The following is a 10,924-nucleotide window of genomic DNA, read 5'->3' on the forward strand; positions in this document are numbered from 1 at the left end:
TATATATATATATGTATATATATACATACATAAATAAAAAGGACATTGTGTGTGTCTGTGGTATCAATTTTAAAATGGTTTGGAAGTGATTTATGTTGATTGATCATAATTCAAAATACAGTTGGTAGCGTGAATGGAAGTAATTTTATTTTATTATGGAATTCATTACTTGTATTATTAACTCAATTATGAGACTGTGAAAAAAATGTTTAAGTACAGTAAAGCCGCCTATTTAATGTACAGTACTGGGAGAAGCCGAGAATGCGGAAAGATTTAGTTGGACTACCGGAACAATTTTGCAAAGACACACAATCGCCAACATCCGGTTGTTAGCATGTAGTTGACCTCAAGAGACTTAACGCTGACATTTTGATGAAAAACATCAACCAATGCCGATTGTGAAGTTGTCGAGACGCGCTAATGAGAACGATGGCTTCTTTTGTTGGTCCATTTGCGGCCGTGTTGACGCTGTCGTCGACATTTAGCTTGCTAGCCTTAGTTTGAAGTCCGGAAATTTAAGTGTCCATTCGTCTTCGTTTAAGGAGCGGCTAACAACTGTGAAGTAAGGAAACCATTAGAATAACTTTTTATTGTTGTTAAATGATTAACAACACACCCACATAGTTTTTGTGGGTGTGTGTTGGCCTCAAATGAAGTCTAGTCTTGCTACAAATAGGGCCAGCTGGTCAAATGGCACACCTATGAAAGGAGTAAAATAATATCCGGGAAAATACTCTCATGATGCCAGAAGATGTTGCTAACTTCAGCTCAGCGAGCTCATGAGGGAATGACTCCGCTTCCTTGTTCATCTATGTCAGCGACGTGTATTGACAGCCAGAAAAATTAATTCCTCACACAACTACATGGCAGAAGATGCATGTAGTCTCCTCTTGACATAAAACTGTTCAATAAAGGTTGATGAAACATCCGTTTAGATTGTACAGGGTGAGCCTTAACCAGGCTTAGCTTTCAATGTTATCTTTATTTCATGATTTTTTTGTTTATTTTTTTAGGAGATGTTTCTGGTGGGCCTGACGGGAGGTATCGCCTCAGGCAAAAGCACGGTGTCGGCGATGCTGCGCGAGCTTGGCTGTCCCATCATCGACGCGGATGTCGTGGCCAGGAAAGGTAATTTAGTATCAGTGGTACAATTCCAAAATTCCATCAACACTTTCTTCCATGGGAGTGTAATGGGAATTTCCAAAATTGAAGGTTAGCTCTTCCTAGGGAACTTCCACATATTTAGGGAAAATATTTTTTGTTTATTTTTTAGGAAATGTTTCTGGTGGGCCTGACGGGAGGTATCGCCTCGGGCAAAAGCACGGTGTCGGCGATGCTGCGCGAGCTTGGCTGTCCCATCATCGACGCGGATGTCGTGGCCAGGAAAGGTAATTTGGTGTCAGTGGTACAATTCCAAAATTCCATCAACACTTTTTTTCCATGGGAGTGAAATGGGAATTTCCAAAATTGAAAGTTAGCTTTTCCTAGGGAACTTCCACATATTTAGGGAAAATATTTTGGGCCACAAATTTGCTCCAGAGCACAAACACTGTCGACTCTTTGACTGTTTTTTTTTTTTTGTTGTTTTTTTTTTTTTTAATTTTTGAATGCAGTGGTGGAACCCCACTCGCCCGCCCACTCACGCATCGTCTTCCACTTTGGGCGTGAGGTCCTGCTGGAGAGCGGCGAAATTGACCGGCAGAAGCTGGGCCGCCTCATCTTCGCCGACAAGGAGAAACGCAAGCTGCTCAACTCCATCACACACCCGGAGATCCATAAGGAAATGCTCAAGCAGATCGTGTTCTACTTCCTCCGAGGTAGGACTTGATTTGAAAAAAAATAAAAATAAAATCGGCATCTTCCTGGCATTTTGTGTGTCACCCTTTCAACATATGTTCATTTATTATTTTGTATATTATGTGCATTTTTATGTTTGTTTGTTTATTTTAGGCTATCGCTACGTCGTGCTGGATGTGCCGCTTCTCTTTGAAACCAGAAAGCTCACGCAGTTTCTCAACCACACTGTTGTTGTGTACTGGTAAGGCCTCCTGTGCCACTCTGATGAAAAGCAAGCACCAAAAAATTACAGAATGAAATGAAATCTAAAACTGAAATCGTTAAATGATTCAATGTACTTTCATTCCATTTAGCACATTGAGCCATCATTTAATTCCCCTTTCCCAGCGACCCGGCCACTCAGCTGGCGCGCCTGATGCAGCGGGACGGCCTGACGGCGGAGGAGGCCGAGCAGCGGCTGGCGGCGCAGATGCCGCTCAATGAGAAGCGGGGTCTGGCCAGCCACGTCATCGAGAACTCTGGCGCGCGCGAGGACACCCACCGGCAGGTCCTGCGGCTGCACACCAAACTGGAGGACTCGATGGACTTCCTCCTGGTGCGGGTGCTGGCCGTGGCCGCCGCCGCCGGCCTGGGCGGGGTGCTGCTCTATGCTGCCAAGATGCTTTTGTCCTAACGGAGGGCGGATGACTGTAATAAGGTGCGAAAGGCAGGCAGACTGGCAACCGGGCACTGAACTGTGAGGTGAGGCACTGGAGCCACGTTCTCACTGGGATTTTGAAGGATTTCTGACAAAAACGTGCACTTTAATTCATAGCCAACTGACTTTTACTTTATTAAACACGTTTTAGAACAGTTTTATGGTTGCTTTCAAATGAAAAGCATGCATCTCCTTTTTTTTTCAACATTTCTTTTTGTTCCTGTTCCGAAATTCCCAACTTTTCAGTATGGGGGAAAAAAAATGCAGATACCAGGATGTTTTTGTAAAAGCAAGCCGCTTAACATAAACGAAATCAAATACTGTTTCTTGCGACTTCTTCCTGACTCTCTGCTGGAACCCCCCCAGTAGGATTCGCGAATTCGCGGAAAGGGGGAAGTGCAACGTAATCGAAAACTTTCTTGGACAGAAAAGGAACATCAAGACCCGCGGACAGGCGGATTGAGTCACCCCCCCCTTCGCCGATGTATGTCACTTGGCTCGGTCTTGGGCCCTCCAAGCTACCGAGTCACTAATGCGGAGTGATGGGTGGCAGGGCTGTGCCTTCAATACGTCCGGCAGCACAAGAGGTTACGACTACAACTCATATCGTACGTTTCAACACCTCAGATTGCAAAAATAGTCATGCACGCAATCGTGAGTACACACCTCAAAAAAATATATTTTATTCCCGCTTTTTGGTGTCAAGCTTGTATAACAGTGGAAGTTTACCTTCACCTGGCAACAAAAGTGAGCACACCCCACAGTGAAACTGTCCAAATTGTGGCCAGCATGTCAGTGTCCCCCCCCCCCAAAAAAAAAAAACACGGCAGACACTTAGAAATATTTGTGTTGCCTTCAACGACGTTTCCCACGTGCCCCCGGACAGCAGTTTGTCTTTTAACCGCTGCGTGTCAGGAAGGGCACATTATGCAAGCTTGGACTTTATCTGAACCAGCCAGTGTGAAAACTCCCGAGGGAGCCATCCTGTCGGAATACTAATTGTGGCTTGAACAAAGCCAAGAAAGTTGACGGTCCTAAAAGCGTCACGGAGCCCACCGCCACTTGCTCACCGTTTCCCGACAGCGGACGTCTGTTATCAGGCCATCGCCGAGCTCTGCCCACCTGCGGGCGCCCGCGGAGTGTCATCTGTCTTGAGTGCTTTTTCATCACCGCGCGCCTACCGACCATCAGGCAAGGCCAAGCTGGGTTTGTGCTAAATTTAAAAAAAAAAAAAAACTGCTATAGCTGATAAGCAAGCAATGCAAAATGTTTAAGGATGACTTCACGGTGGCATTCAATTGCAATTGTTCACAACATGAATGCTAATTATTTACTTCACTGTGGCATTAAATTGCAATTGTTCACAACATGAATGCTAATTATTTTTTAACCCCATAATGCAAAAACACGCATGTTTGCATGACTGTAAGCTAAATTGTGCGTAGGCCTCAACAAGTTTGTCTCTACGTGCCCTTGCAGTGACCTTGTGTGTGTTTTTCGAGCCATTCAGTGGCAGCTCCACACAAACCTATCTATTGTTGACGCCCTTTCGCACATAAAGAAAATGTATCATCGTCGACCACAGAATGCCCCGTCGGCATCCAAAACTTGCTCGATAACTACTCTAGGAATTTAAAAGTCGGAAGGCGCAAAAGCCGACGGCTGGCAACTGCAGCTCGACACCAACGGCTGCCGTGAAGCGGCCCTCCGCGGTCAGCCATCTTGAACTCTGGCGTCACGCTAGGCCGAGGCGGGCCGCGCCGAGCGCCTCCGTAGCGCGTTGTCACGCCGCATCCCAACGACATCGGGTGAGGTGAAGAGACAGGCAACACGCCAGCAGAGCATCCCCGGCCACATGAGTCAACCTGTCCGCGCGCGTTAGGCCCGGCTCCGTCAGGGGCAGGGGGCCACGAGGGCAGCGCGGAGGGCCACTGGTGTTGAGTCACTGACACACTGGACTTGTTCCCTGGGATGCGGCGGGGAGGGCGTGCGGCGTACGCAGTCACGTCCTCCCAAGGAGCGCTAAGACGCGGGCGGCGGCGGTGTGCATGGCTGCACACATGTCGGCCCACCGCCAGCCTCTCGGCGCTTTCCTATTGCCGCAGCAAACTTTCTGCTCTATTTGCTTTCCGTTGGCTACAATGTCGCGCGAAGACAAAGAGTTAAACGTATCGGGCAAGGAATTGTTAGTGTGCTCGCTCACCTCGTTTGGATTTTTCAAGAACACTGGTGATTATTTATAAACTGGTGAGATGCGAACATGACTGAGCTCGCTTCTCGGAGTCGGTGAATTGGTGATGAGTTCACTGCTTGTTCAGTTTGGGAACGCGGCGCGGGAGGCGCGGGGCTAATTTAGCCGAGACATCAGCCTCTAATTCCGATACCTCTCGCTGAGTTAATTGGGGGGGGGGGGCGACGCGTAAACAGAAGCGAGCCTGGATGAACGTCACAGTTGGTCGTAACTTGCACAAAGTAGCTGCAGGACGGCCCAAATATTTGCGCATCTCTGCGGGATCGCTTTGGGGAGTATCTGGAAAAGCTTTCGCAATCCATCTATATGACGGGTGCCAAAGTCAAGGCCCGGGGGCCAGATCTGGCCCGTCACATCAATTTATGTGGCCTACTGAAGCGAGGGAAGTGTCGACTTTATGGTTCTTGCTCAATGGACTTGTTCCTTTGTTTGGCTGTTAAAGCTGTCACAGAATCGCAGTTTTTCTTTTGCCCGTTTTTTTTTTTTTTCGCACAACGCCTTCCTCCCATATTTTGCTTTTTCTTTTTCTCCTTCCTCTTATTCCTCCTGTTCTCTTATTCGTCCTCTTGATTGATTTCTTTTTAAAGCAGCGCTCTTTGCGGCGTTCAGGTCGGCGCGGGATGCTCTGAGGACGTCCGCGGCAGCCATTGCAACGCGTTGTCGCGACGCCTCGGGGCTGTTCGTCTTTGACATTGTGACATGAAGTCTCTAATTTGACGATGCTCTCATAAGCGCCCGAGAGGAAGCCAGCTTCTCGGCCTCCCCCCGTGGCTCGGCTGACCTCTGCCGAGGCACGGTCGCTCACTTTTAATTGTGTCTGGAGGAAGTGAGCTGTCTGTCTCCAAGGCATTAAATAACACTGACGCTCTGACACTGCAAAGCAATCCAGTCGTCGCTGCTGTTTTTCTTTTTTATCATCTGCTGACTTTTTTGTGGGGTCTTTTTTGGATGGTACTGAACACTGGTAACTCTGACACCGTCGCAACTTGGCATTGAATTTTCGGTGGTACTTGAGAGTTTCACAATACTGAAGATAACCCGAGGGGGAAATTAATCGGATTTTACAGTTGAAGTCAGGAAGCGACTGTCTTGTTGCTGTTTCCCCCCCCCTGGATGATGTGCTGATCTCAGCTTTGTCAGGACACATCATCTGACTTATCAAACTGTTGATGTGCTTTCATTTACAGAACGAACTTTTTCTTTAATTAGAAAAAAAACATGGGGTATGCATTGAAAACCTACCACATTTGGAACATACAACTCTGGAAAAAAAATCAAGAGACCACCGCTGATGTGAAGAACTTTTCTTTAATGAGAAAAAAAACAAAGCCATGGGGTTTCCATTCCAAACCGAGCAAGTTTGAACACATTTTCTGCGTCTTTAGTCGTCAAAGGGTTCATGGATTTTTTGCATGCAAGGTGGTCATTGCCAGCACGTCACATGAAAGAATCACGACAGTTTGAAAGAAACGGTTTTAACAGACACACACCGGGATGCATGCGCACGACTCGGATTGACAAAATTCAATATCACATAACACATTTGATTGTGCTGAGTGAACCCCCAACTATTCACAAATTCACCAATTGGCATTTTTCCCCCGTCAAAAAAAAAAAAAAAAACGACGAATGGGGGAAATTGAAAACAAAGAACACCAACAAACACGTGATCGGGCGGTGCGTCTTCCGAATCGTGACGTCACGTCAGCACGGAGACGACGCGTGGGTAAAGAGGTAGACCGTTCGCCACCGATCCGCAGCTTCCGGGCCAACGCCGGCCTGCCTTCCGGCCAAAGTCATCGACCGGCGCTCGTCAGTCGGCGTACAGGATGAAGCCCGAGAAGGTGCTGTACTTGTTGCTGTTGCCGCCGTGCGCTTTGCCCCCGTCCAGTTTGACGCACACCTCGTCGCCCGCGTCCAAGTGCACGATGACGCTGTTGCTGGCGTAGTCGTAACTCTGGTCCTGGTCTTGAGCGATGGCGCTCGCCCTGACCTGAAATTAAGAAAATGCACCTATTAGAAGCAATCGGGCCAATGAACTCGACGCGCATGACTGGAGAGCGAGCGGTGTTTGTTGGTATTTTTGCTTTGTTTAGTGAGCAAGAATTTGACTTGATATTTCTTGCTTTCCCGGACTTCGCCACTAGACGGCGACAAAAAACCCGGTGTTCCATACATTTGGTCCAAATCTTTTTCGATGCAAGTTCTTTCATGAAATATGACTATTTCTCATGCGGATGACAATGACGTTTTGAGCATAAATAGCAAATGTATCCACTAAAATGTCATTTTGTATCAAACGCGGAGATAATGCTATTTTTCAATTAAAAAAACAAAAGGGAAGGTTCCATTCGTTTCAATGGAGAAAGTGAATTTGAGATCAGGGTGATTTGGCGTCACTCAAGGTACCACTGCATTGCTATGAGCATTCAAAATGTGAACCTATGAAGCCTGTCTTTTGCAGACACCCCCCCAACCCCCCCCCAAAAAAAAACGTGCTGATGCGAGGAATCCTCTACGTCCGTAGTGGCTACAAGAACGTGGTGACTCAAGTGTAAAGCTTCGGCTTGACTCACCCCGCCTGAGAGGATGCACAGTGCTGCCAACGATCCCCCTTCACCCACCCCTCTCTGTCCTTCATTTTTTTTTTCCTCTCTCCAAGTCTTGAACTTTGATCATCACTGCCTGTCTGCATGGAGTGTTTGAAACCACCACGACTGGAGTGCCACGTCCCATACGCGTCATGAAGACATCATAGGGCGAGAGGGCATTCAAATTCCCCCTTAAAACTTTTGACAGGTGGGAAGTGGCGTGCCACGGAACGGCCACTGCGCGTCTGTGGTTGCCTTTTGTTTTGATAAAGTACATGTAGTCACCACAGTGCACATTACAGATGCACAGTGTGTGCATGACGATAATATGTGCTTTGGGTCCGTAGAGGTTGCTCAAGAGTGTCCTTAGGTAAACAAGTGTTATTTGAGGTTGCACGTTGTATCTGGACTCCCATCATGTTTGCGTTTCAGTTCCGATTTCTGTGGCGTTTGATCAGCATCACCACCCGAGGCCTCTAAGACATTACAAATCATCCGTGAACGTAACCAATACCTCATTTTCACACCAACGCTGCCTGGCCCGGGCAGGCCGCGCGATAAACGCAACGTGCACGGACGTCACGGCGACGGCGGCGAAAGAGTTTGTATTTTGTATTTCAAAGCACTTTGAACTTGTTTGTTCAGACCTCGGGCGACGGTTTGATGTGCGGCGGGGCTGCGGATCACACTAGACTCACTTTCCCTTCGCGTGCGCCATCTGGCTGCCTGCCGCAGCGCCTTTGTCGTTTTTTTGCGGGCTTTGAATCGAGATCGCGACACACGTGAACGCATAACGATACGTTGCCGGCATAAATCGGTGAACAACAGTTCATTATTTGGAATACAGTAAATGAATCATTTTCAGACCCATTCATAATCCTCATTCGGGTCTTGGGTGTGCTGGACCTGATCCCAGCTGACTTTGGACAAGAGACAGTCCATCACGAACTGGCCGGCTGTCAATCAATCTGTAAGTAATTGACGCTCTCAAAAATGGTTTGCACTTGCCGACAGATGCCACAAGATGGCAGCATAGCATGTGGCCTGACGAAAAGAAGCTCCTGCCCTCAGTTCAACATAGTGGCCTGGCAGCAAGATGCCACCGGTCATATTTTTAGATCACAAATGGCGATCAGCAAATAATGGAGTGAGGATAATGCTTGAAACAGTCGGCACCAAGGTAGCTTACGGCGGTAGAGAAAACTAAAATCGTCATTCACATCAGTTAGCCAGTACGCTCAACTGCTCTGACCTGATCAATTGACTTGTTGTTTCCAAAAGGTGCCACCTGAGCTTTTTCCACCTCATGGCGAAAAGCTCTTCAGGAAGTCAGTTACCCACCAGACCGTTCTTGAGCAGGTCGGCCCACATGCTGGTGCCGTCTCCTCCCCTCATCAGAACGTTGTATATGAAGAAGTAGGTGCCGGGAATCTTGCAGGTGAACTTGCCCGTGGCGCCGTCGTAATTCCCGCCGATGTTGGTCACCACGTCATCGAAGCGCAGGACGTCGTAGCCTTCCTGTGGGTTCCGGAGCCCCGCGTAGAAAGCCACCCGGGGCGTGGTGTTGTACATGGCCGTGCTCACCGAGCCCGTACCCCCTAAGCCTAGAATCCCGGTGCGTACCACGTCCACGCCGTCCCCGGGCGGACCCTTGGGTCCCGGTGGGCCCGGCTCTCCGGGAGGCCCCGGGGGGCCCGGCTTGCCGGGGCGTCCGGGTCTTCCCTCTGAAGCGTGAGCGGCGAAAGTGGGCAGCGGCGGCCCGATGCTGCGGTCGCTGGTGTCGGCTTGGTCGTCCACCTGTTGCTCGGCGGTTATCGGCTCCTCCGCCGTAGGGAAGGGGTCGCACACCATCCGGCAGCTGCCCAGCATCTCGAACCTGCCGCCGCCCTCCTCGCCCCCTCCGACGGAGCTGACCAGCACGGGGATGAGCACCACCAGGACCAGCACCAGCATGACCCCTACGGCGGCCGCCACCAGCGTCTTGCGCCCGATGCTCAGCCGGGGAAGGGGCTGGGCTGCCAGCGTGGAGCTCTCCGGGGTGGGAATGGTGACTCCGGGTGGCGGGGGTCCACTGGGATGAACGTGAGGAGTATATTCCCAAAGATGCTGAGAGCTGGGGAAGGATTGAGTGACAAGCGAGCGAGCCGAGTGAGCCGAAGGAAAGCGAGGAAGAGGAGGAGGAGGAGGAGGAGGAGGAAGGAGGAGCGAGAGAAAGCAACATGCACACACCTACTCTGAGTCAGGGCTGAGGAGAGCACTTTCTCATGGGTGACGGCGGAAGTATCTGCTCCATCGTCCTATTCCTTGGATAATAAACTGGAAAAAGATGGCCAGATAAATAAACAGGTAAAGCAAAAGCCAAAGATCTCCATTTTTTTTAATTGCTGGTTTCTAGGTTAAAGCTAATCATTTTTAGATGTACACAATCTAAATGATAAATCTAAATTAATATTGAATATTTGAAGGCAGACCTCAATTTAGTGAAATTAGTTTTTATTAATTGCTGCTTTCCACCACGTTAAACCTTTTTTTTTTGGGGGGGGGGCGATCGTAAGTTAATATCAATTCCGAAAACGGGAGTGAAAAGTCAAAACAGTTTGGGTGGAATTTAGTGATGAGTTCTTTTCTTCCTGATTCAATGTCAAAGCTTATTTTTATCGACAGACACTTTTGATTTTACCAATATGCAGGTTTCAATCAATAAATCATATTTACGATTCTATTTTACGCTAAAATATGTATTTAAGAAAAGAGTGAACAGTTTTGTATGATATACTGTATGTTCTATATTCGAAGAATAAACTCAAAATAAAAAAAAATGACCATGTCCTCATTTTATGTAAAAAAATGATTAATTAGAATAACGGTACGAGAGTAAAGTTGCAAAAGTAACGTTGTACTTTACAAGAAACGAACTTGTAATATTACAAGAATAAACAATTTTTCGTTGGAAGACTTTGGTGCCCTCACGTGGTCATAAGGCGCATTACAGAAGACCACTTGATTCGCTTCCTTCTTTTGTCCAAAAGATGGCGCCCGCTTCTCACTTTTCCTTCGATGATCTTTTCATGCCATTTCGTTTCACTGCGCTTGGTTGCACTTTTTCATGCAAGCTGCCCTTATCTGCTCGACTGGGGGTTGAAGGTATGAGGGTCAGGGGGTGGGCGGGACGACCCCCCCCCCCCCCCCCCCCCCCCCCCGTCAACAGCGAAACACATTCCACAGCGGGGAGGGTCTTGTCAGCAGTAAGCGGAGAACCACAAAAAACAGCAGGACATCTCTGATGTCGACATTGAGACTGGACTATCGTTGTTGTCGCTCTGGGTGACATGAGAGGACACATTGGATGATATTGTAAGAATAAGTCAACGTGTGTCGGAAAAGTACCCGTACTAATTTGCTTTTCATTTTTGTCTGCTCAGCAGGGGTGCGCAACGGGTGGGGCCATTGGAGCGGGTGTCCCGGGCATCCACCTGAGGGGAGGGGCGGGACATACACACTATTGTTGTTGATGAAGGGGCATCCCAACGATGTAAAATGGCCTGAGGATGATGGCCATAAAGTTAGAATATCTTCCGTCGCCCCCCC

General features: G+C 48.4%; 2 protein-coding genes across 7 annotated transcripts in view; one reads left to right on the top strand and one right to left on the bottom strand.

Moving 5' to 3' along the window:
* Nucleotides 1–2,817, top strand: part of dcakd (dephospho-CoA kinase domain containing) — a 3,195-nt gene extending 378 nt beyond the window's left edge. For 2 of the 6 annotated variants that reach the window (XM_019865901.1, XM_019865902.1), the window contains exons 2-5: nt 1,014–1,128; nt 1,614–1,817; nt 1,951–2,038; nt 2,185–2,817. In XM_019865901.1, the coding sequence (XP_019721460.1) occupies nt 1,017–1,128; nt 1,614–1,817; nt 1,951–2,038; nt 2,185–2,470 (690 nt within the window). In that variant the 5' untranslated portion in view covers nt 1,014–1,016 and the 3' untranslated portion in view covers nt 2,471–2,817. Of the gene's footprint in view, nt 1–270; nt 563–594; nt 946–1,013; nt 1,129–1,257; nt 1,389–1,613; nt 1,818–1,950; nt 2,039–2,184 lie in introns of those variants that run through there. The other 4 variants (XM_019865900.1, XM_019865898.1, XM_019865897.1 and 1 more) reach the window with 4 other exon arrangements.
* Nucleotides 2,818–6,402: 3,585 nt separating this feature from the next.
* Nucleotides 6,403–9,531, bottom strand: LOC109513422 (C1q-related factor-like). The gene is made up of 2 exons (XM_019865917.1): nt 8,678–9,531; nt 6,403–6,738 (listed from the first exon to the last, which is right to left on the bottom strand). Exons 1-2 carry the CDS (start codon nt 9,287–9,289, stop codon nt 6,559–6,561), a joined length of 792 nt encoding a protein of 263 aa, XP_019721476.1. The 5' UTR covers nt 9,290–9,531; the 3' UTR covers nt 6,403–6,558.
* Nucleotides 9,532–10,924: the final 1,393 nt, after the last annotated feature.

This window comes from Hippocampus comes, unplaced genomic scaffold, assembly GCF_001891065.2.
Source record: "Hippocampus comes isolate QL1 unplaced genomic scaffold, H_comes_QL1_v1.1 scaffold116, whole genome shotgun sequence".
Classification (NCBI taxonomy): domain Eukaryota; kingdom Metazoa; phylum Chordata; class Actinopteri; order Syngnathiformes; family Syngnathidae; genus Hippocampus; species Hippocampus comes.